The 26947-nt window shown below is 39.7% G+C and overlaps 1 protein-coding gene across 2 annotated transcripts in view; it reads left to right on the top strand.

Moving 5' to 3' along the window:
* Positions 1-26947, top strand: part of LOC126161294 (filamin-A) — a 917852-nt gene that overhangs the window by 764525 nt on the left and 126380 nt on the right. For both annotated transcript variants that reach the window (XM_049917033.1, XM_049917034.1), the window contains exons 36-37: positions 11724-11906; positions 24653-24871. In XM_049917033.1, the coding sequence (XP_049772990.1) occupies positions 11724-11906; positions 24653-24871 (402 nt within the window). The remainder of the gene's footprint in view (positions 1-11723; positions 11907-24652; positions 24872-26947) is intronic.

The following is a 26947-nucleotide window of genomic DNA, read 5'->3' as shown; positions in this document are numbered from 1 at the left end:
ATAAAGTGGATAGGCAGTTTCATAGTGAAGTTCAAAAAAGAAAATTATTATGAATCAGGTACACAGAAAAAGGATAAATAATTATAATATGGGGTTCTTAGAAGCGCTTTTGAAAATTATGTTTTATATACAAACAGTCCTGCAGCTGAGAGATTCTGTGTGTCTCATAGTAAGGGTAAAGCCTGATCAGTTTGAATACAACACAGCTTAACTAGGCACGATGCTATTGAAAGTAGTGTGATGTTTCCTTCCTCTAATCCTTGAACTGTAGCCAATTGTAGAGGGATCTACCATTTACTTTGTTAACTGTAAGTGTGCCGATACTCTCCAAAATGACAAATTACAACTGAGTGCACGAACACCTTTTAATGGTGTCCTTGAGTGCCCGAGCCGCAGACAGGCACTTTAGGGCAAACACATTACGATAAGTGATCCGGATGGCCGCAATTTGTGTGGAGGAAGAGTGGGCTGCAGCCTGTCTCCTTGTTGGTGCCCATACACATTCAAAGATTCTAAGCATTCAGAAAGAGATTTTCACTTTGCAGCAGTGTGTTTGCTGGTATGAAACTTCATGGCAGATTAAGACTATGTGCCGGACAGAGATTCGAGCTTGGTACCTCTTTGCCTTTCGTGGGCAAGAGCTCTACCGTGTGAGCTACCCAAGCGTGACTCACGACCTATCCTCACAGCTTCAATTCCCAGTACTTCATTCCTACCTTTGAAACTTCACAGAAGCTCTTCTGCGAACGAAAGAATATTGTGGAGACATCACTTAGCCACAGCCTGGTGGATGTTTCCAGAATGAGATTTTCACTCTGCAGTGGAGTGTGCACTGATAGGAAACTTCGGGGCAGGTTAAAACTGTGTGCCGGACTGAGACTCGAACTCGGGACCTGTACCTTTTGCTGGCAAGTGCTCTATCATCTGAGCTGCATTCCCGGAATTCATTGACAGGGCTTCACACCTAAAAGTTCAACAGATTTGAATCAGGAAACACGTGAGGTGGCAGTATTGGCAAGCCACAGCCGAAACACTTGTAGAGAATTTGTTCTGTATATTCCCAAATGGCCACGTGAAATAGTGCCCGTCCATCATCATGTATGTACCATATTCATTCTTTCACCGTGGGGGATGTCTTCTGAATAAAGATTAACAATGTCGTAACATTGGCACGACTGCACATGTGAGTGTATCGTATCGGGGAAACTGTTGGTTTTAGGACCTGCATGTTAGGATTATTTGCTTGTTTCATTGCCCTCTACTTGCATAATAATAGTCAATTTGTATGTTTGAGTGATCTACCTGGTTCTTTACCCTGCAAATCTTTGTAATGAACATTCTCAGTAGAGAGACGAAGTGAGAAGAAAAACACTAATAAGTTTGCACAGTGGCGATGGAGCGATAATAGTGCTCGTGTGGCAGAAAGGGGATGGGGGTGGGGGTGGGGGTGGGGAAGAGGATGATTACAGGCGTTGAAAATTGCAAACAAAGATATGTGCTAGCCACAGGTCAAAGACCTAAAAATATTAAAACACTGACTATAGCTTCCCTCTATATGAAAGTCAGTCTCCTCTATGAGAAAGCAGCCAAAGGTTTCAACTTGCAGAAATTCAGTCCACAGTTATGGAACAAGGAACAGAAATAATATGGATTTAGAATACACTAGATTAAATACATTTCAAAATAGCTCCCGGGATTGGAATGACTCCTTACCCTCTCCATTAAAACCCAAATCCTTTCGTCTTTCCCTCTCCTTCCCTCTTTCCTGACGAGGCAACTGTTGGTTGCGAAAGCCAGAATTTTGTGTGTATGTTTGTGTTTGTTTGTGTGTCTATCGACCTGCCAGCGCTTTTGTTTGGTAAGTCTCATCATCTTTCTTTTTGATATATTTCAAAATAGTTTTGGATTTACTGGCATAAAGCTATATAATAAACTGATTCTGACAAGGAGAGATCTATCAAAACCCATTTCATGCATATGATATGTGGTTTATGAGCAAATACAAAATGAGACATTCATACAAAATAATACAGGCAGGATTTGTGTGCGTAGGAAACATTAGTCCTGTACTTGGTTAGGATAGTGGTGTGACATTTGAAAGAGCAACTAGCCACAGAAACATGAGTCATTATTTAAAAAAAAAAAAAAAAAAAAAAAAAAAGTGTGAAAGGCCTAGCAGCTCCCATAAGAAGTTGTATAACAGGAGAAATGAAAGAAGGAAGAAACTGCTAAAAGTGGCTAAGGATCCTTTAGGTTGTTGGGTCAAGTTACATTTTGTACCTCGAATTCTACTTCCATATGGGAAAATGCTTTAAAACACGTCTTAAACTGTTAACTTTTATGGCACATATATTTCTGTGAATTTTTGCAAAAACTTCTAAGGAGTTTGCTTCACTAAGTGTCTTGTCACAAAATTAGGTACAGCATGGTCACATCCACTCCCTGTAGTCCGCTGGCACTAAGCACTGTGATTTGCCTGCCTTACAGCTTCATTGCCGCATGTACACTTAGCAGTGCACTAGGTCAGTGTCAGCTGAATGTTCTGTGCTTCTGTGTGATACTGTGTGTTCACTTGTGGTTTCAGTCTTTTACAGAATAAAGCATTGATGTGTGTTTGGTAGTGAATGAAATGCAGGAGCAAGGGCATACATGTAACCTTACTCCAGTCAGTGTGCATATAGGCCAAAAAAACATGTGAAAACAACCTAAAATTGTCATATTGAACATACTAAGGATTTTTTCTGATCTGGCCAACCTTAAAGAACCCAGGAGTAATATAAATTTTGTGCTAGTTCATAAAATGCCAAAAACAACCTTGTAGTATTTTCGAATTGACTGTATGTTTTACTAACAATACAGTAAATATTGGTAGAATTTCTAGATGTGAGCACAGGTTTTGATTCTCCAAGAAAGGCTAATGAAAATGGAAATTATATAATTTGACAATTCTGGCAAGAAGTTAGTGTGTAGAACAGTATTTTGATACTATGACAGAGGAGAGTACTCAGAGCTAGAAAAATACAGAGTGATCGCAGTGAAAAATATAATTGTTCTGACTTGTAGAACTTCATTCTTTTTCTTCTCTGTTCAGTTGTCTTCTGATTCAGAAAGTATAATGATTGACAAAAAATTTAAATAGAATCCAAAGACATTGCAGCAGTAAGCATGAAGTTTTGTGTAAAATGCACTTACTGTGTGCAGGGGACAATAGTCTAACAGTATACTTCAATAAAACTTGGGTTTCACAAAAACCACATGCAAAAATATATTTCGCTCGACTTAAGTGGAAAAATTAGCCTGAAAGTACTTATGTATACTGTATATCGATGATTTGACTGACAGGTGCAGTGATGAAGGGTCAGTAAGAACTGCAAACAAAAAATTTTCAGGGGGTAGGGAATATTTTCGGTAATATTAAGTTGACCCATCGGAACTAAAATCCCGGCAGTGGCAAACAAGCACTCCCACACTGGCTCGCATGGAATCTCTCATAACTAAAATGCACTCATACGTGACACGACATAATAATGATGCCTCAGAGGTTACCGAAATTAATTTCGTAGTTTTCTTAACAGCTTTCTCACCAGAAGTTTCCACTATGTCCAACAGAATGCAAATTCATTAGCGATGACATTTTATGTTACACAGGTGGTACAGTTTCACAAGGTATTTCATTTTTTATCTCAGAAAATTTTTATGTTTTCATAATAAAATATGGATCACATGCGTCTATAACCTTTCAATGTTCATATATTATTTTCAGTCCAAACATGTCAGTGGTTCTGTTTTTTCCACAGGTTGAAGTAATAAAAATATTAAGTTTATCCATTATGAATGTTTAAGAAACTGTGACTGTTTGTTCAATATGATTACAGAAAATTGCAACCAGTAACTTTTTGAAATACTTCCGTATTCTGTGAGCTGATCTTCGAACCTTTTGAAGTTTATCTTAAGGTGGTGTACAGGAGGTTACATAGCTATTTCAAAACGTAATGCTGGGTACTGCCTCTGACATGAAGATGGAACATGCTTTAATGCATCTCCATGATTTATGTTAAAGGACCAAGGACATCTACATCTATATCTACATTGCTACTAAGCAAATCACACTTGCATGCTTGGAAGAGTGTTCACCTTCACAATAATTCTGTTATTTCACTCTCCAACAACGTGTGTGAGCTCTTGATTTCCCTTATTGTGATGATCATTTCTCCCTATGTAGGTTGGCGTCAACAAAATATTTTTGTGTTCAGAGGAGAAAGTTGATGATTGAAATTTCCGGGAGAAGATCCCACTGCAGTGAGAAATGTCTTTGTTTTAATTATGTCCACCCCAAATCCTCTATTGTGTCCATGACACTCTCTCCCCTATTTCTCGGTTAACAAGATATGCTGCCCTTCTTTGAACTTCCTCAGTGTCTCCGTTAATCCTGTCTGGTAAGGATCACACACTGTGCAGGAGTACTTGAAAAGATGATGGACAAGTGTAGTGCAGGTAGTCTCTTCAGTAGATCTTTTGCATTTTCTAAATATTCTGCCAATAAAACACAGTCTTTAGTTTGCCTTTTCCACAACATTTTCTATGTGTTCTTTCCAATTTATATCGTTTTTTTATTGTAGTTCCTAAGCATTTAGTAGAATTTACGGCCTTTAGATTTGATTGATTTATTGTGTATCCTAAATTCAGTGGATTCTGTTTTAGCACTCTTGTGGATGAACTCACACTTTTCTTTATGAAGGGTTGATTGACACTTTTTGAAATTGTTTTGCAATTTGTTTTGATATTCTTATGATCTTGCTAGTCAATAAACCACAGCATCATGTGCAAACAACCGAAGACGGCTGTTCAGATTGCATCCTAAATCATTTATGTAAATAAGGAATAGCAGAGGGCCTATAACACTATGTTGAGTAATGCCAGAACTCCCCTCTGTTTTACTCGATGACTTTCATCAGTTGCAATGAACTGTGACCTCTCACAGGAAATCATGAACCCAGTCAGATAACTGAGACGATATTCCATAAGCATGCAATTTTATTTCAGGCATTGGTGAGGTACAGCCTTCTGGAAATCTAGAAATATGGAATAAAGTTAAAGTCCCTTGTTGATAGCATTCAACACATTGTCTGATTAAAGAGCTAGTTGTGTTTCACAAGAATGATAGTTTTCTAATCTGTGTTGACTGTTTGTCACTAGACCATTCTCTTTGAGGTAATTCATAATGTTGGAACATAATATGTGTTGCAAAATCCTGCTCCATATTGATGTTAATGATATGGGCTTGTAATTAAGTGGATCACTCCTACTGCTGACTTTGCCTAGTCAGTGGTGCGGGTCTCCCGCATCTACCCCTACACTCCTCCGAGTATGGGACCTAATCATCATCACTCCTACTGCCTTTCTTGAATTTTGATGTGGCCTATGCAACTTTCCAGTCATTGGGTAAGGATCTTTCATTGAGCGAGCTGTTGTATATGTATATGCTGTACATGTATGGAGCTATTGTGTCAGCATACTCTGAAAGAACCTACCGTATTTACTCGAATCTAAACCGCACCTGAAAAATGAGACTCGAAATAAAGGAAAAAAAAATTTCCGAATCTAAGCCGCACCTGAAATTTTAGTCTCGAAATTCAAGGGGAGAGAAAAGTTTTAGGCCGCACCTCCAAATCGAAACAAAGTTGGTCCATTGTAATATGAGACACAATTTAGGTCGAATGAATGACGATACAGCTACAGTAGTTTGGTTCGAGTCGTAAGCATAGCAGTTAAGCTTTACCAGGTAGCCATTGCTATGCGTCAGGCGCTCCGTCCGTATTTATTCGGGTACCCTTCCTTTTTCACGTGCTTCGTCTGGTTTGAATTGATTGCTTGGTTTTCTTCGATCTGATAATTGCCGCTTTCTTTGTTATAGGTGTTTACGTCACTCTTAAGCTGAAAATGCATTACTGTACTGTGTCATGCATTGTTTGTCCCATTCTGATAGTGCGTGTTTACGACCTGTCGCGGCTCGCGGCATGGCTTGCTTTTGTGCGTGCTACCGCCGCTTAAAAAAAAGGAGAGAGAGGAATCGTCTCATTAGCGAAACAATGGCAAGAGACTGCTATTTGTTGTTACTTACTCTGCTGCTTTCTTTGATAATGATCAACAAGAACCAAATAATAGACTGCGTATGACAGAACATGTTCTGAATGAGAGTTAGGTGAAAATTTTTCTCCGTTTGAAAATCTTTGCGGCCGCTTCTTTAGTACATCAAATTCTGCACAGAAATTAGTCATCTTAGGTTTAAAAATCTAGTCAGTTGCCGTGCTTCATTTCTGACTGTATCACTATTAGGCATAAGAATAATACGAATATAAACATGGCACGATACTTATATTCTTCCGCGTTTGCTGTTGTCTCACTCTAGTTTCGTCTTTATTAGGCAGACAGGATTTAAATGAGATAGCAGCAAACATGAAAAATACGTGGCAAAATGTTTTTCGTATTATTCTTATGGTGAAGAGAATACTGCATGTGATTTACATTTCATCAGGTTCTTATTAGGAACCATCTCTTCTCACAGGTAGGAAAAAATTGAGAACGTAGAGTTGGCCATATTGACAAACATCCCTGTCTTGCCAGTCGGATTTTCGTAGTACATTGAAATTCTGCTACATTCGAAGATGAACAATACGTAATTTGTATTTACTTCGTTGGATAATGTATGAAAACGCGGTGGTCGAAACTCAGGGCGGAAAGCTCGTCTGGCACCCTCCCTTTTTTTTTTTTTTTTTTTTTTTTACTGGCACTGAGGTTTTGGCGCCAGTATTTATCTTTGTGCCTACAAAGCTTGCCTGTGTAGCGCTACATATATTCGACTGCAGAAGTTAGTTGTGGCGGCACCTACCAACATTTTTCAGAACCTCCGCTTGCTTTGCACTCAATTCTAAGCCGCAGCCGGTTTTTTGGATTACAAAAAAAGTGCGGCTTAGATTCGAGTAAATACGGTAGTTGGTATACAGCCTGGAAGAGAACACTTGCATTTGTTAAGTGATTTACATTGCTTCCCTACTCAGAGGATATGTACTTTGATGCTACTCACGTTGGCAGCTGTTCTTGATTCGAATTCTGGAATGTTCACTTTGTCTTCTTTGATTAAGGCATTTCAAAAGGCTATGTTTAATAACTCTGCTTTAGCAACACTGTCATCGTAGTATTTTCATTGCTATCGCACGGAGAAGGCATTGATTGTGTCCTTCCACTAGAATAATTTACATGCAGCCAGAATCTCTTTGGACAAAGAGACAAAGTTTAATTGTGGCTACGCACTGAAGTCCATGCTAAATTTTGAGCTTTTGTAAAAGATCACCAGTATTGGAGATCTTGCATTCATTTAAATTTGTCATGCTGTTTTTGTTGTTTCAGCCACAGCGTTCTGACCTGTGGGATAAGCTCTGTTTTTTGTTAATTTATTTGGTATAAATCTGTCACTTGCTGTCGATATTATTTCTGTGAAATAAAATCACATCTGGTGTACACTTACATTGTAAATTCAGATAATTGTTATATCAGGCTTAGCCAACTTTCAGTGCCTATAAGGACCTAAGCATCAGTGCTTTCTGTTAGCACTTGGAGCTCTGATATTTTCCCCAACAAAGCTAGCACAATTTTCAACTGTTACACAGATGATTCTAGATCTACATTCTTATAGTGTTCAGCTCGCATCCTTTGAGACTGAAGGTCCTTTTCTGTTTCCCTGAGAAACTTTAACCTAAAAAATCACAAAGTCCACGCCACACTGCCCACGCTATCCGTGTAGCCACCTACAGTGTGTAGTGGACTCCTGACCTATTTAGCAGAACCCAAAACCTCTCCATCCTATGGAATAAGTTGAGGAATTTGCAGCCTATACATGGTCACAGAACCGTCTGAGCCTCTGAGTCATTCACTCAACTCTATATGAGTGGTTCTATCGACTGTGCTGCAGTTAATGCACTCTGGTTTCCTCTCACAAGCAAGACAAGCCATCTTCAGACTTCACCTCCCTCCCCCTCTTTCCCTCCCTCTCTCCCCACTCCGCCTATCCCCATCTCCCCCTCCACCCACTCCCTCCCCCTCCCCACTCCCGCCCCTGCCCATCCCCCCACCCCTCCGCCCACGCACCCCCACCACACTCACGGCACCATGTCTCCCTCCCCCGCCCCTCCCAACCAGCCCCGCACCCTCCCCCTGCCCCCTCCCTCCCCCTGCCTGCTCCCCCCCTCGTCTCTCAACCCCGCCCCATCTCACGACCCCGCATCCCGTACTCACGACCCCGCATCCCGTCCTCACGGCCCCGCATCCCGTCCTCACGACCCCGCAATCCGTCCTCACAACACCGCAACCCGTCTCCGAACGCCCCTCAGCCCCACCCCGTCTTCTCTGAACTCATATCAGTGACCAGACAGATATTTCATAAATTTATGGAAAGAGAAAGGGGGGTTCACGGAGTTGGTTTGAACTGGGACTTTCTGCTTGGCATTCCAACATTGTAACCACATGACAATGATGCTGTGGCCAATCACATTCAGTGAATGTTACACATTTTGAGCTTGGACCGTTCACTGTGTCTATTTTGTTTTTCTTTTCACAGTTCCGTGCACCTTCTTATTTTCATGCTTGACCTGTGTTCAGTTTTTGATAGGCTCTCTACTGTTCCATTTTACCACTAAATCTGAGGGGGGGGAGGAGTTTCTCTTGCTAGAAGACGACAGATATTAACACTAAAATAAGATGATGCTCTATCGTGCATGAAGTACATGATTGATTGCATAGCTAGAGGCATATGTGCTACTGATCAGGTAGAACAATCTCTACAAAATTATGTTAACTTTTTCCGTTGAGCTTGGGTGGAAGGAAGTGATGTCCTACCATGCCTACTATGCCAGTCCAAACATTGACAGAAAATCTTTGTTGATGACTTGCTTCAACAGTTGCATGAATATTGACATGCAACTACCCTTACACACTGATTGTGAAAATTTACAATCTGATCTCGCTGAAATGATACCCCATCTGTGAGCAGCACTGTTGCACTATAATTAGGGTTGACACTTTGATGAATAAACCATTTGCAAAAGAGTACCCATGCAGTACGATTAGCTGCTAGTAGTGCTTGCACATGCTGTAAATGTACGGATACAGCTGGTCGTCACATAAAACTTATCAGGCAGTCATGTGGTCAACATTCGGTGTTGCAGCTACATGTCTCGTACTGACACTAGGGTCCTCGTTTACTGCGTGAGGAATTGCCGCCCCCCACTGTGGTTCCCTCATCCTCCTAGGCCTGCCACAGTTGCAAGTATCAGGCTTAACTGCCCCATGTTCCCTAAGACAATGATTAGTGGCGTCAAATGTTTTCCTGTTGCGGTGTGTTCTGTACACTAAATGGGCATCTGCCATCTCTGAATTTGTGTACACGGCCATTGCAGAAGCCAAATCTCTGATTCATTCTATGTGGTATTATGTGTGCTTTCAATGGTCATATTGATCGCTGGAACAGATGATGTTACCTTTAAACAAGCAATGGTGGACATCACGTGGCAACAGGGACATGTAAAACAACAAACTGGCAGTGCACAACGTAAGCAGACATCACCGAGAGTGCATGTTCCCCACGAGTCTAACGTTGTGTTCTTGTGTATTTCCCCTGGTTAGTGAGTTGGAGAAAATGAGTTTTACCATGGATACAAATTGTTTCAAGACCCATGTTTGTGTAACATAATTTCTTCATCTATGTGTGAGGAGAATCTCCTGCAATTTGTGTTGTAGATTTTTTTACAACCTGTAGTTGTATGTTTTACAGCTGTGATTTGAGAATATCTTTATTTTTGTAAAGGGATTTGATATCACTTTTTAACCAAATAATTTCACATGTGCTTTTGCTATCTGGGCTGAAATGCTTTGACATGTTGTTTTTATTCTGATATATTTTGTAGTCAAGTATTATGACACACACTTTTTGTTATATCTTATTGCAAGGATAATTTTTGTTAGTTTAAGTTTACATTTCTGAAATTCGTGCATTGTTCTAACTTCCTGGCATGGCAGCAATAGTTCGAGCTCATCCATTACGGAATGACTGTTCATTCAATATAAAGATGGAAAATCGCAGCTTCAAGAATTTTCTTTTGGAAAGTAAATCATCATATTATAGGATAAAAATAGGGATGTCTGTATCTTTTTACTAAATTATAACTAACTGGCAATGCCGTAGGACTGAGAGATGACCTTGAAATAAATGGCAGCAGCAATGCGGAGTTGAGCTCCTCTGCGAGGATGGCCGGTTCATCGTATTCTGTTGTCTCTCTGCCAGTCATCTGAAAATTGCAGTATTCGTGACTGATCTCAATTTTTAGCACAATCTAGTGTTCTCAATGTGAAACATCTAGTTTTGACTTTAGAGTTCAGTACGGTATTGATAGCTTCTTCGTTGCTGGATGAAACCAGTAACCAGGTAAAATGGCTGAATTGTACTTGCATCCATACTGTCAGTTCATTGTCTTTGGTAAACTGTTGTAAACACAGCTCTTAAAGAGGTTAGAGCTTAGAAGCTATATTATTGCAGTGGACTGTGGCATTACTCAGTAGTGAATGAGTGTCGTTCTGGTGCCATGGGGTTGCACTTATTATAGGTTACTGGTAGGCCTTGTACATCAGCATGTTATTGAAACCAAGCAGAACAGGGAATTTTCTGGGAACTAATAAGTTTTTTTCACAATGACTGTGTTGAACAGTGTGACTTAAGTTAGATGTTCCTATGTATACATGAGCTACCATTTCAGGGTCAATTCTGTTTCTTTGAAATTATAAATCTGCACAAGCACATGGGTTTTGTATATGCCCTGTTATGTTAAAATACCAGCTAGTTAGGAGTGATTGCTAGATTTCAAGTACATAGATATAAGACATTATGCAACTCATTCACAGCAACTACAGGACAAGAACTAAGTCACTTACAAAGAAGACATATTTCTACCCTTTAGCAGAGTACATGCCAAATAAACAAGTGTGTCAAGCTAAAACTGTGCACTGGGCCCATGCCTCCAGTAGGCAGTGGGCTACACCGTAGTGCAGAGTAGTGTGTACTGAACTACACTGCACTGCACTCAGCCTCAGTCTGCCACTTGTTCCCCTCCATGCATGTGCTGTTGTTAGAGGTGCCAGTCCATCTTTGCAGTCTGCAAAGTAAGGAGGGAAACAAACCGGAACTTCTGAATCAGCCCATGAAACATAAAGTTTAGTGCAGCTGGTAGCACAGTGTCGGGTTCAGATTGTGATCTGGCACTTAATTTTAGCTTTCCACATACATTCAGTATTTCACTTGTTAATTACTTTATATTGTGCCACCTGTCTCATTGTTTGCAGTCCACAGTTCAAAATATTCTGTCTTTCACTTGCTCTTTTCCTACCATACTCAAGTGCTAATCCTCAAGTGTTTAGCAATAAAGGTTTTGGTAGTTTGATCAAGTGTGGCTCACATCCGACCCCCATTTTCCTTTGTCCTACTCTGTCAGCTAGAGGTGAAAGGAAATTGAAGTTTCCATGAACATTTAATGTATAATGCCATTAAAAATATACTTTCTTCAAAAAGTATGCCTCCAGAATATGTCATTTCCTGATTCTATTATTGCACCTTTATCACTGAGTACCAGAATAAATCCCGTAAAAAGCCACCTGAATTGTTATATTTTTGTTTGCAGGTAGCCCTTTCCAGTGTGATGTGTTGGAACTAGGTGCTAGAGAAGTTCGTCAGATGAAGCATAAAGAGTCACGAATGGTGACTTTAAGGGGTGAAGGACTCAAAGATGTTGTTGCTGGTTCTACAGCATATTTTGATGTCGATCCTAAGGGGCTTGATGGTCACATAGATATTGAAATAATAGGTAAGTAAAGACAAGGAATATCAGAGGTTGTTTGCTGTATACTCTCTGTACCTTTTTGGAATTGTAATACCTATCTTTTTACCTTATCATATTCTGGGAAGAAGTGAGATGTTGAAAATAAGGGAAAGAAGTTAGATGTTGAAAATAAGGGTAAAGAAATGGCACAATATGCCATAGTAATTTGGTACTAGTCGAATTGTGGTAATTTTCTCACCTTCATACATTTGTACGTTGCAGAACATCAAACGAATCGGAAAGAGATTTTCTCCCTGCTTGCCATGCGACCTCGGTCACGTGATCTGATGTCACAGTCAGCAGAGTGCAAGCCTAGACATTCCTAAGGGGTATCATTCTGGAAGAAAGGCTTGTGAAAATTCCCTGAAGGTTGTGTTCACTGCATTGAAAAACTGGTTGAATCATATAAAAAGACTCCGTAATTTCTCATTTTAGACTATAAGTGGAGAAAGTGAGATGGTGGTTGTAGAAAATGTAAAGAATTGGAAAACACTACATTGCCATGCTGCTTGAGGCATGGTTATTAGCCCAGAGGTATTTGCAATGCAGGTGAAACTGACTTCTTTTATGGTTCACGGGTTGCGAAAATATATTCTATTAAGGGAGAAAAATACCACAGGGGTGTGTGTGTGTGTGTGTGTGTGAGAGAGAGAGAGAGAGAGAGAGAGAGAGAGAGAGAAGTGGGAAGCTGACTACATTAATAACAGAAAAATTTAAAACCAACAAAGTGTTTAAACAAAACTTCAAAAAGCTACCTTGTACTTATAAGTACAACAGCAATGCCTGGAGGAGTTTAGGTGCCAAGACAGGTGCAGCAGGGTGGAAAAATGGACTTATTATTATTGTCCAATGTGCTGTATATTCCGAGGAAACGCAGTTTGTGGGGAATATAAATATTGTGTTCCTTCCTCCTTACTGCACAAGCCTCTGAACATGGGCATAAAGCTGTTAAAGCTAAATACAGTGTAGCAGCAGTGCAGAAATGTTTCGTTCCTCGAGAAGTGGAAAGTGATGACTTAACATTCTACAGACTGTGTATGTGTTTGTTGCTGCCTTCAATCGTGTGACAATGCTCGGACGTCCACTCTTCTTTACATCATGAATGTCGGTTCAGCCATTTTTAAACCGAATGCACCATTTCTGGACAGAACATTCACTCATTACGTCGTTTCTGTACACTTTGCACAGTTCACGATAAATTTATATAGGTTTTAGGTTTTTGCCAACAAAAACCGTATCACAGACCACACCTCACAAGTGGCGGTATTTTCGATTGCAGCGCACATTTAAAATTCGAATATCGAAAAAACCAGACGCGCAGAGACATTCCTGCTGCCACAGATGGATGCTGGCTGAGCTTCCGAGCATATACATACCAAAATGTACGCGATCGGTGCACGCCTTGTTGTGGCAGGCGGAAACGTTCCCTACTTTCTGAACAGCCCCCGTAGATTATTCGAGCTTTGCTAAAATTCTCCCAGTGAACTGAAGTAGACTATTCGCCTTGCCTGCTGCATTCCTCGTCTGCTCATATCATTTTAAATCGTTTAGACGTATTTGTTTAATTGACGTGACTGGTCAAGTATTATGCTACCAGTTCTGTATTCGAACATTGTGGAATTGTTTTTCCTACTTGTCTGCATTAATTTTACATTTTTATGCATTAGGGCTTGCTGCCACTAACTAGAAATTTTGTGAAAGTCATCTTGTATCCTTCTGAAGTTAATCAATGATGACACCACAAGCACCATCAGCAAGCAGCTGCACATTGCCGCTTACATTGCTCGTTAGGCCATTTATGTACATCACACCTCCCTATAGCACTTCTGACAAAGAACACTTGCCGTTGAGAAGAAAATTGTGAGTTCTATTAATTAAGTAGCCTTCGAGTCACATTTTGTGAACCTAATCTGTAGGCTCAGACCTTCGTCAACAGTCTGCAGTGAGGCACTATCTCGAAAACTTCCAGAAATCTAGGGATGTGAATTCTACCTGTTGCTCGTGATGTATTGCAGCATATCGTGTGAGGACAGGGCAATCTGAGTTCTGCAGATTCCACCCGGTCTTCGTGACATTTGTTCCCTGTGCCAGGGATACCTATTACTATGTCCTTCGTATGGGAGTCTTTGTGCCTGTCAAACGATGGTACGCTTGTACGATACTCGTGTGTGAATGTTTTCTTAAATGTGAAATTTAAAAGTTCAACTTTTCTTTTGCTTCTTCTGTCTTCACACCAGACTAGTCAATGGGTGACCATAGAGAAGCCTTTGACCTGCCAAGCCTTTGTGTGAAGAACAAAATTTTCTCGGGTTCTTGGCAAGATCTTTTTCTAATTTATGAGGATGGGAGTTGTTGTATGCTTAACGCATTGCCCTTTTTACAGAGACCGAATGTGTACTAAATTTGCTTGTTGCCATTGGCAAATTCCTTGTTGAACAGAGTGTGCAACAGTCTCTGCTCCTCAGCATTTTCTGAATTTCGTTATTAAAACATGGAAGGTCTTTTCTGTCCTTAATCTAATTACTTGACACATACTTCTCCATAGCATGATTTACAGTCAGTTTAAACTTTGCCCTTAATTACTCTACGCCCTTCATATTGGAGATAAGCGATGTTAGTTCATTTCTAAGTGGCTGCTTATCTTTTGTTTTTAGCAAAAATACTCTCCTAGCCCTCTTGATGGATTCACTAACTTTATTAGCCATCGTCACTACAGTATTACGATAACTAATTCTTGTCCCTATACAGACAGTGTTGATAAGGTCAGGTCTGCCCCTAACATCAGATTTCCCAATAAGAAGTTAATGCCGCCCCCCCCTTTCCCATACCCACTTGACGTAGCCAAAGGAGTGGCCACAAATTCACTCACAGGGTGTACAAGTGAAACCAGACAGTTGTCCTCATCGTCGAATCTGCTGAGAAGACGGATCTCCCTCATCGAATCTGCTGTGAGGTGCCTCAGCAGCAGAGCCCATGGGAGAAACGGGCGATGCCTGAGGTGTCCCATCTGACGCACCATGTTTTCTGCCACTGCTACACCCAGGGCCGCAGTGCAAAGATGCTTGACCTTGGCCAAAGGCATCGTCAGCTGTTCACGAACTGCACCCAGCTCCTCCCTATTTGTTGTGATACGCACAGTATTTTCTTAAATTAATTTTCTACACAGTTTTAGAATTGAATATTATTTCTTAAAACCCTAAATAAAAACTTCAGTTTCTTGAATATCTTGTATCCAACAGCAATAACTAACAAGTGATATGCCAGCTGAATAAATTTCATGTAGAGCTGTGAATACTAGGAAGGGAAAACTTGCTCTCACATGAAACAAAATATGGCTAAGGGGAAATTTTGAATTGGATATACTACAGCCGTAATTTTTCCGGAGGGCATGCAGCTTTACTGTATGGTTAAATGATGATGGAGTCCTCTTGGGTAAAATATTCCGGAGGTAAAATAGTCCCCCATTCGGATCTCCGGGCGGGGACTACTCATGAGGACGTTGTTATCAGGAGAAAGAAAACTGGCTTTCTACAGATTGGAGCATGGAATGTCAGATCCCTTAATCGGGCAGGTAGGTTAGAAAATTTAAAAAGGGAAATGGATAGGTTAAAGTTAGATATAGTGGGGTGGGAATTAGTGAAGTTCGGTGGCAGGAGGAACAAGACTTATGGTCAGGTGAATACAGGGTTATAAAGACAAGCTCAAATAGGTGTAATGCAGGAGTAGATTTAGTAATGAATAAAAAAATATGAGTGCGGGTAAGCTACTACAAACAGCATAGTGAACGCACTATTGTGGCCAAGATAGCCACAAAGCCCACGCTTCTACAGTAGTACAAGTTTATATGCCAACTATCTCTGCAGATGATGAAGAAATTGATGAAATGTATGATGAGATAAAAGAAATTATTCAGGTAGTTGAAGGGAGACGAAAATTTAATAGTCATGGGTGACTGGAATTCGGTGTAGGAAACGGGAGAGAAGGAAACATAGTAGGTGAATATGGATTGGGGCTAAGAAATGAAAGAGGAAGCTGCCTGGTAGAATTTTGCACAGAGCACAACTTAATCATTGCTAACACTTGGTTCAAGAATAATAAAAGAAGGTTGTATACATGGAAGAAGCCTGGAGATACTGACAGATTTCAGTTAGATTATGTAATGGTAAGATAGAGCTATAGGAACCAGGTTTTAAATTGTAAGACATTTCCAGGGACAGATGTGGACTCTGATCACAATCTATTGGTTAAGAACTGTAGATTAAAACTGAAGAAACTACAAAAAGGTGGTAATTTAAGGAGATGGGACCTGGATAAACTGACTAAACCTTGTACAGACTTTCAGGGAGAGCATAAGGGAACAATTGACAGGAATGGGGGAAAGAAATACAGTAGAAGAAGAATGGGTAGCTTTGAGGGATGAAGTAGTGAAGGCAGCAGAGCATCAAGTAGGTAAAAAGACGAGGGCTAGTAGAAATCCTTGGGTAACAGAAGAAATATTGAATTTAATTGATGAAAGGAGAAAATATAAAAATGCGGTAAATGAAGCAGGCAAAAAGGAATACAAACATCTCAAAAATGAGATCGACAGGAAGTGCAAAATGGCTAAGCAGGGATAGCTAGAGGACAAATGTAAGGATGTAGAGGCTTATCTCACTAGGGGTAAGATAGATACTGCCTACAGGAAAATTAGAGAGACCTTTGGAGAGAAGAGAACCACTTGTATGAATATCAAGAGTTCAGATGGAATCCCAGTTCTAAGCAAAGAAGGGAAAGCAGAAAGGTGGAAGGAGTATATAGAGGGTCTATACAAGGGCAATGTATTTGAGGACAATATTATGGAAATGGAAGAGGATGTAGATGAAGATGAAATGGGAGATACGATACTGAATGAAGAGTTTGACAGAGCACTGCAAGACCTGAGTCGAAACAAGACCCCGAGAGTAGACAACATTCCATTAGAACTACTGATGGCCTTGGGAGAGCCGGTACTGACGAAACTCTACCATCTGGTGAGCAAGATGTATAAGATAGGCGAAATACCCTCAGACTTAAAGAAGAATGTAATATTTCCAATCCCAAAGAAAGCAGGTGTTGACAGATGTGGAAATTACCGAACTATCAGTTAAATAAGTCACAGCTGAAAAATACTAACATGAATTCTTTACAGACGAATGGAAAAAACTGGTAGAAGCCGACCTCAGGGTAGATCAGTGTGGATTCCGTAGAAATATTGGAACACGTGAGGCAATACTGACCTTACGACTTATCTTAGAAGAAAGATTAAGGAAAGGCAAACCTACGTTTCTAGCATTTGTAGACTTAGAGAAAGCTTTTGACAATGTTGACGGGAATACTCTCTTTCAAATTCTAAAGGTAGCAGGGGTAAAATATAGGGAGCGAAAGGCTATTTACAATTTGTACAGAAACCAGATGGCAGTTATAAGAGTGGAGGGGCATGAAAGGGGAGCAGTGGAGGGGAAGGAAGTGAGATAGGGTTGTAGCCTCTCCCCGATGTTATTCAATCTGTATATTGAGCAAGCAGTAAAGGAAACAAAAGAAAAATTCGGAGTAGGTATTAAAATCCATGGAGAAGAAATAAAAACTTTGAGGTTCTCCGATGACATTGTAATTGTGTCAGAGACAGCAAACGACTTGGAAACGCAGTTGAACGGAATGGACAGTGTCTTGAAAGGAGGATATAAGATGAACATCAACAAAAGCAAAATGAGGATAATGGAATGTAGTCGAATTAAGTTGGGTGATGCTGAGGGAATTAGATTAGGAAATGAGACACTTAAAGTAGTAAAGGAGTTTTGCTATCTGGGGAGCAAAATAACTGATGATGGTCGAAGTAGAGAAGATATAAAATGTAGACTGGCAATGGCAACAAAAGCGTTTCTGAAAAAGAGAAATGTTTTAACATTGAGTATAGATTAAGTGTCAGGAAGTCGTTTCTGAAAGTATTTGTATGGAGTGTAGCCATGCATGGAAGTGAAACGTGGACGATAAATAGTTTGGACAAGAAGAGAATAGAAGCTTTCGAAATGTGGTGCTAGAGAAGAATGCTGGAGATTAGCTTGGTAGATGACATTACTAATAAGGAGGTATTGAATAGAATTTTGGAGAAGAGGAGTTTGTGGCACAACTTGACAAGAAGAAGGAACCGGTTGGTAGGAAATGTTCTGAGGCATCAATGGATCACAAATTTAGCATTGGAGAGCAGCGCGGAGGTTAAAAATCATAGAGGGAGACCACAAGATGAATACACTACGCAGATTCAGAAGGATGCAGGTTGCAGTAAGTACTGGGAGATGAAGAAGCTTGCAGAGGATAGGGTAGCATGGAGAGCTGCATCAAATCAGTGTCAGGACTGAAGACCACAACAACAACAAGAATATCTTTTGATGTAATAAAATCAGCTGGTAACTTTAGACATGGAAAACAGAGTGGTTTTATTTTTTATTTATTTACACATCCAGTTCTGTAGAACTAAATTGAGGAGTAAATCTCCAAGGTCATGGAATGTGTCAGTACATGAAATTGCAGCATAAAAGTAATAACAGATAAAATAAAATGTTTATGAACCCAAAAAAAAGTCAAGCCATAAGTTTACTTAAACACAATCAACAATATAACACACGAATCAGCTTAATGTTTCAAGGAGCTCCTCGACAGAATAAAAAGACTGACCCATGAGGAAACTTTTCAGTTTCAATTTGAAAGCACATGGATTACTGCTAAGATTTTTGAGTTCTTGTGGTAGCTTATTGAAAATGGATGCAGCAGTATACTGCACAAGAGTTAAGGAAGTGCAATCCAAATGCAGATTGGATTTCTGCTGAGTATTCACAGAGTGAAAGCTGCTAATTCTTGGGAATAAGCTGATATTTTTAACAAGAAAGGACAATGAAGAAAATATACAGGGTGAGTCACCTAACATTACCACTGGAAACACCTCCCAAACCACAGAAAACACAGAATAACCAATTCCACAGACTGAAAGTGATGAGAGGGGTTGGTCTGATTGGTTAATACAAACCATTGAGAAATGCACGGAAGTATGATTTTCAACATTTACTTTTTTTTTTTTAAATGGAAAACTGTTATTATTTTTAGTACAAATGAAAACAGAAGAAATGCTTAATCGATGCTGTTTGTTACATTGTAAAATGTTAATTACATCCAGAGTAATTTGTAATGTAAAGTTGTTGCTTGAGTAACTCCTCAGCAGTGCAGTCGTGTGTATCGGAGAGAACTGATTAATTAGGGATACAAAAAGGACAGCGGTGTACCGTAGGTACAGAAGAGAAGAAGAGACTTTAACATCACGTTACATACACATGCTTAGTTGTTATTAGTCTTTTTTTCTGAAGCATACTGTACGACACTGATTTGTTAGAAGAAAATGTACATTACCATGAGAATTTAGTTAAACTTACATTTTTTTTTTTTTTTTTTTTTTTCAATTGCAGGATGTAAAAGAGTGTGTCCTGACATTTCAGGCCAATAAATGTTCAAAGTGGTGGCCATCATTTGCCACACTCATTTGCAATCTACTGCGTAATGAATGTGTTACACATTGCAGTACATCTGGTGTAGTGTTGCCACAGGCTGTGTCAGTACGATTTTTCATATCCTCTGGGGTTGTAAGCACATCACGGTACCTGTTCTCCTTTAATGTACCCCACAGAAAGAAGTCTATAAAGGTGTAAGATCTGGAGAATGGGCTGGCCAATTTATACATCTGCCACGTCCTATGAAATGCCTGTCGAACATGCTGTCAAGGGTCAGCGTAGTGTTCATTGCAGAATGTGCAGGAGCACCATCATTTTGATACCACATACGTTTACACATTTCCAGCGGGACATTTTCTATCAATGTTGGCAGATCATTTTGTAGAAACTCGATGTATTTTGCAGCTGTTTGGGTGCCTTCAATGAAGTGAGGACCAATGAGATGGTTGCAAATTACTCCGCACCATACATTTAAATTCCACATTCACTGTTGCTCTACCTGTCGAAGTTAGCGAGGATTGTCCATGGACCAGTAATGCATGTCTCGTAAAGTTACTGCACCGTGGTTTGTGAAACCTGCTTCATCGCTAAACAGGTAGAATTGCAACACGTTCTCTGTTAATGCCCATTGACAGAAATTCATTTGATTATTAATGTCATATCCATGTAAGTGCTGATGCAGCGACACGTGATATGGGTGAAATTTGTTACGAAGTATGCACATTACACTACTTTGACTCATTGCACTGCCTCCAGCAATGTCACATGAACTTGTGTGGGTTCACGGCAATGGCAGCTATCACACAAACTGCACCTGTTTCTCGTGTGATGGGTTTGTTATGGACCCATTTGTGTGTTACGACCATACCTGCTGCATACAATTGTTTTTAGATGTTTTCAAATGTGCGGTGCATACAACTTGCAGGCTGCAGCTGTATTTCGTCTACACTCACCATGGTATCATCTCTGCCTTTTCAGAGTTAGAATAAACTATTTTCACAGTTCTTACAACACTGTGCACCCTATTGTACTTGCGACCTTCTCATGTCCCTACTGTGCATACTTCTGTTCTTACTTGTGTGCAATACACTGTCACAGACGTCTGATAACACAGTGTACTACCGTTACTCTGAGTACAAGGACTAATTGGGACGTGCAGTAGCGGAGACAGCCAAACTCGTCAACATCATAGTCTACATAAACATACCCCTACAGATTTTGTTTGTTACAACACACGACTGAACGTCTTGAGGTTTCAAGCATCAATTTACGTTGCAAATAACTCTGGATGCACTTAACATTTTACACTGTAATAAACGGCATTGGTTAAGAATTTTTTAAATTTCCAGTTGTGCTAAAAATAATAACAGGTTTCCATTTAAAAAAACATAAGTATGTGTTGAAAATCAGAGTTCCGTGCATTTCTCAGTGGTTTCTATTAACCAACTACAACATCGCCTCTCCTCACTTTCGGTCTGTGGATTTGGTTATTCAGTGTTTGTTGTGCTTTGGGAGGTGTTTCCAGTGGTAATGTTAGTTGACTCATCCTGTATGTTGAGCGGGCAATGTCAAAAGACCCAGGCTAGTGAACAGGGGTTAACAAGAGGTTTGCGAACTTGGACCACTTACTGTTCGAACTGCCCATTTCTGAGCAAAAAATATCCTTTCAGAATGGGAAGAGTTACTCCAAAATGTAATACCATACGACATAAGCAAATGAAAATAAGCAAGACTGATTTTTGTCTCGAACGATTGCTTACTTCAGATACCGTTTGAATAGGTTTGGGCTTTCCATGACAGTTTACTATCTACCTGAACACCTAGAAATTTGAACTGCTGAATTTCACTAATCATATGCCCATTCTGTAAAATTAAAACATTGAATTTTGTTGAATTGTGCATTAGAAACTGTAAAAACTGAGTCTTACTGTGATTTATCATTCGTTTATTTTCTGCAATCCATGAACTCCTGTCATGAACTGCACCGTTTTAAACAGAGCCAATGTTGCACACAACATCCTTTACTACCAAGCTAGTGTCATCAGGAAACAGAAATATTTTAGAATTACCCATAATACTAGAGGGCATATCATTTATATAAATAAGGAACAGGAGTGGCTCCAACACTGATCCCTGGGCCCTGGGGCACCCCCCACTTGACAGTTCCCTACTCAGACCCCACATCACAGTCATTCACAAAGCTGTGAATAATGACCTTTTGCTGTCTATTGTTAAAGTAAGAAGTGAACCATTTATGAGCTGCTCCCCGTATTCGCGAATGGTCCAACTTCTGGAGCAATATTTTGTGATCAACACAGTCGAATGCCTTTGTTAAATCAAAAAATATACCTTTGGTTTAATCCATCCAGTACCTCACAGAGAAAAGAGAAATAGCATTTTCAGTTGTTACATGACTTCTGATAGAAAATTGTGTGATGTAAAATGATCAGTTATCCTTACATACACAGCCTTTTCAATAACTTAAGCTAACGCTGATGGCATAGAAATAGGTCTAAATTTTGTACACTGTCCCTCTCTCCGTTTTTGTAAAGCAGATTTACCGTATTTACTCGAATCTAAGACGCACTCGAATCTAAGCCGCACCCGAAAAATGAGACTCGAAATCGAGGAAAAAAATTTTCCCGAATCTAAGCCGCACCTGAAATTTGAGACTCGAAATTCAAGGGGAGAGAAAAGTTTCAGGCCGCACCTCCAAATCAAAACAAAGTTGGTCCATTGTAATACGAGACACAATTTAGGTCGAATGAATGACGATACAGCTACAGGAGTTTGGTTCGAGTCGTAAGCTTAACAGTTAAGTTTTACCAGGTAGCCATTGCTATACGTCAGGCGCTCCGTCCGTATTTATACGGGTACCCTTCCTTTTCACGTGCTTCGTCTGGTTTGAATCGATTGCTTATTTTGCTTTGATCTGATAAGTGCCGTTTTCTTTGTTATAGGTGTTAACGTCACTCTGAGCTGAAAATGCATTACTGTACTGTGTCATGTATTGTTTGTCTCATTCTGATAGTGCGTGTTTACGGCCTGTCGCCGCGCGCGGCATGGCTTGCTTTTGTGCGCACTACCGCCGCTTACAATTAAAAAAAAGAAAAGAGAGGAATCGTCTCACTAGCGAAACAATGGCAAGAGACTGCTATTTGTTGTTACTTACACTGCTTTCTTTGATAATGATCAACAAGAACCAAATAATAGACTGCATATGATAGAATATGTTCTGAACGAGAGTTAGGCGAAAATTTTTCTCCGTTTGAAAATCTTTGCGGCCGCTTCTCTAGTACGTCAAATTCTGCACAGGAATTAGTCATCTTAGATTTAAAAATCTAATCAGTTGCCGTGCTTAATTTCTGACTGTATCACTATTAGGCATAAGAAAAATACGAATATAAACATGACACGATACGTATATTCTTCCGCGTTTGCTTTTGTCTCACTCTAATTTCGTAGTTTATTAGGCAGATAGGATTTAAATGAAATAGCAGCAAACACGAAAGAATACGTGGCATAATGTTTACATTCATATTATTCTTATGGTGAAGAGAATACTGCATGTGATTCACATTTCGTCAGGTTCCTATTAGCAACCACCTCTTCTCACAGGTAGTAAAAAATTCAACACGTAGAGTTGGCCATATTGACAAACATCCCAAACAGTCTGGCCAGTCGGATTTTCGTAGTACATTGAAATTCTGCTACATTCGAAGATGAACAATACAGAATTTGTATTTACTTCGTTGGATAATGTACGAAAATGCAGTGGTCGAAACTCGGGGCGGAGAAAAAAGCTCGTCCTTCACTTTTTTTTTTAATTTATTTACTGACGCAGAGATTTTGGCGCCAGTATTTATCTCTGTGCCTACAAAGCATCCCCTTGTAGCGCTACATATATTCGACGGCAGAAGTTAGTTGTGGCGGCACCTGCCAACATTTTTCAGAACTTCCGCTTGCTTTGCACTCGATTCTAAGCCGCAGGCGGTTTTTTGGATTACAAAAACCGGAAAAAAAGTGCGGCTTAGATTCGAGTAAATACGGTACTACTACTTTAATGTTCAGGAAACCGACCATTCCTAAAGAAAAAATTACAAATATGGCTAAGTACAGGGCTAACATGTGCAGCACAGTACTTTAATATTCTGTTAGGCACTCCATCATATCCATGAGAGTCCTTAGTCTATAGTGATTTAATTATTGACTCAATCTCTCCATTATCAGTATCACAGAGGGGTATTTCAGACATCAATCTAAAAAGGCATCTTACAAGAGAGTTATATGATTCCTTGTAGAAACTAAGTCTTTATTTAACTCACCAGCAATGCTCAGAAAATGATTGTTAAATACTGTACATATATCTGACTTATCAGTAACAGAAATACGTTTACTATGAACTGAATTTATATCATCGACCTTGTGCTGCTGACCAGACACTTTCTTCACAACTGACCATATTGTTTTAATTTTATCCTGTGAATTAGCTATTCTATATGCATACCACATACTCTTTGCCTTCCTAATAATATTTTTAAGCACCTTACAATACTGTTTGTAATGGGCTACTGTAGCTTGATTGTGACTGCTTCTAACATTTTGATATAATTCCTGCTTTGTCCTACATGATGGCCTTATCCCACTAGTCTGTAACTGCTAGTTTCCCATTTAGAACATTCTAATGGAAAGCAACTCTCAAAGAGCATGAGAAATGTGTTAAGGAAAACATTATATTTGTTATCTATGTTATCTGCACTGTAAACATCCTTCCACTCTTGTTCCTCGACTAGGTTTAGAAAACTCTTTATTGCTGTTGGATTAACTTTCCTACATAGTTTGTAATTATGTGTGACATTTTTTTAGTACAAAAGCCTTTTAGTGTTAAAGTTTGTGCATCATGGTCTGAAAGGCCATTCACCCTTGTACCAACAGAATGCCCATCTAGTAATGAAGAATGAATAAAAATATTGTCTGTGGCTGTGCTACTGTTCCCCTGCACCCTAGTTGGAAAAAACAGTCTGCATCAAATCACATGAGTTTAGGAGATCTACCAACATTCTTTTTCTTGCACAATCATATACAAAATTAATATTGAAGTCACCACATATAACATTTTCTGGTGTACAAGACATATTTTCGGTGTGTGTTTGTAAGCATTTGTTTTTTACATTGGGAATTTTGTGATGATTGTTACAAGATATCAACTGTCCACAGGTCCTTCAGGCACTACTGTTCCATGTTATGTAAAGAGGCTCCCGAGTGGCCAGTGGCGCGCAGAGTATCGTCCACAGCATGTCGGACTCCACACTATTGCTGTTCGTCATCAGGGGCTACCTACAGGACAAACTCTCTCTCTCGAAGTCTTTGATCCCCGACAAGCACATGTTATTGAAATGGAAGAAGCATTCTGTCACAGGGCTGCAACTTTCAAAGGTATGTAGTAAAATGTGGTGTAACTGGCTTGTATTAAATATTGCCTGTAATCCAGACATTATATTTTACAAAATTGCTTGTTGTGGTTTAGTCCCTGTGATAATAAATTGATGGCGTCTTGCATAACAAAAACAAAGATGTCCCAGAATAAAAAAATTATGAAACTGAAGGCAATGGAAAGGACAGATGTGCAAAAATTACTGAAATATGGTTGTGTTGCTCTTTCTTTCAAACACTGAAGAACAGTTTTATAGTTCAGCATATTATTATGAAGAAATAATTCTTTGAAACTCTTTGTATCTGTAGCACTGCTACAGAAAACATGAAACGTGATCATTTGTAAAATGTAGAAACGTCACTTTACTGGTGCTGCTATTTTTAATAGTCGACATGGGACTTTCTTTCTATGTAATTACTGGAAAATTTTGCTTCAAACAGCTGTCTGTGTAGGAAATTCATGCAAAATATGGTGATTTAAAAAGCAAAAATGGAAAGAGACCATCTAGCACTGTCATCTCTATATGAAAGCAATAAATGAAATTTTATTTCCCAAAATGAAATAATACTCAAACTGTTTTCGACAAATGATCTGTAGCTGTTAGCTGATCTTGAAGGATGTATGTGCCACGCACTTTTTAATGCTTAAATTATTGGCAGACACACTACATATGCATTTCTACAGTACCACACTTCTGAAAATGTCATACACACATTTCTATTTTGTAAAGTTGGAGATATTGTTTGTGGAAGTTTTTTGACTGCGCAGGGGTGTGTTTATCATTTACCAGTAGCTATTGTCAGGATTTGTGAAAGGAATAGACTAGAAGCTATTTATCATGGTGTTTGAAAGCAAACTGTTCTTGTATGTAGGGTGTACTGCGATAATACGTAAGTAGCAGTATATTCTGATGTGCATTAGTAACATTAATGTCAGTTCTCTCTCTCTCTGTCTCTCTCTCTGCCCTCCCCCCCCCCTTTTCTCTCCCACCCCCCCCACCCCACCCCCCTCCTCTTCCTCCAGTTTTTCACAGTGCTTACGAATACTACAATGTTCAGTTCAGTCAGGTGATGTGTAATCCATAATTTATTCATTCTTATTGTTGACAATTTGAATAGATTCATTATTAAAAACAATGTTGTCACTCACTCTTGGATTGAATAATGCTATCAAGATTATCAAAGATCACTTTTACACAGTGCCACTTTCTTAAACATGGAAAATTTGTTGCAGTTATGTTGGTTTTTCATCTTTAAAGTTAGTTCACAGTTGGAGTCTTTTTGAAGTTATGTAACTAACCTGTACTAATACATAAAAGTGAGGCTGTGCCTGTGTACGTGTTAATCTCATCTAAAATACTTTCGTTGAAATTGTGCATTCACATAGCTAATATGTCTGGCTGACAGGCACATCTATTCCAGTGTCACATTTTTTTGCAGTTTTGAAATGACAGCTATCTGTATGATGTCACTACTAATTTTCAACCAAAAATAAGGAAACTGGCAGATTTCTGCCAATTGTCTGACATTTCCAGGATAGCAACAACTGGATCTTCAAATGAAGTGTCCGTCCTGTCGGTTCCTCGATATACCCAAAGAATGCAGTGAGGTTCCCAAACAGACCTCGAGACACAGTTTCGACCGAGGCGATCTCCTCGAGGGGCTCACGACTCTTCTGTCAGTACGCACGTGCCGAGTGTCGGGCACCGAGCTATTGCGGCACGTACTGCTTCCTTTCTCGTGTCCGACTACCCTACTTTATCTGGGTATCCCCTCAGTTCTGCTTTCCTTTCTCGACATACCCATTCACTTACTTTACATCACCTCTCGGATGAAATAACCTTCGGTTCCCTTCTGGGTTTGACCTAGGTGTTCAAAAATTTTCTGTAGTATGGATCGACTGGGGAAGAACACCTCAAATAACACCTCCTGCGTGCAGTGTTATCGTCTGTACACAATAACTGCATATACTCGTATATGCGATAAAGAGGCAATGCGGTAGCCAATCTGATGTAGTGGGGTCATTACGTACCTTTCGGTAGAGGCCTCTGACACCACAGATATCTCACTGCCGACGCC

The sequence above is a fragment of the Schistocerca cancellata genome, chromosome 2 (genome assembly GCF_023864275.1).
Source record: "Schistocerca cancellata isolate TAMUIC-IGC-003103 chromosome 2, iqSchCanc2.1, whole genome shotgun sequence".
NCBI classification, from domain to species: Eukaryota; Metazoa; Arthropoda; class Insecta; order Orthoptera; family Acrididae; genus Schistocerca; species Schistocerca cancellata.
The sequence above is the reverse complement of the archived record's forward strand: the minus strand, read 5'-3'. Positions and strand labels throughout refer to the sequence as shown.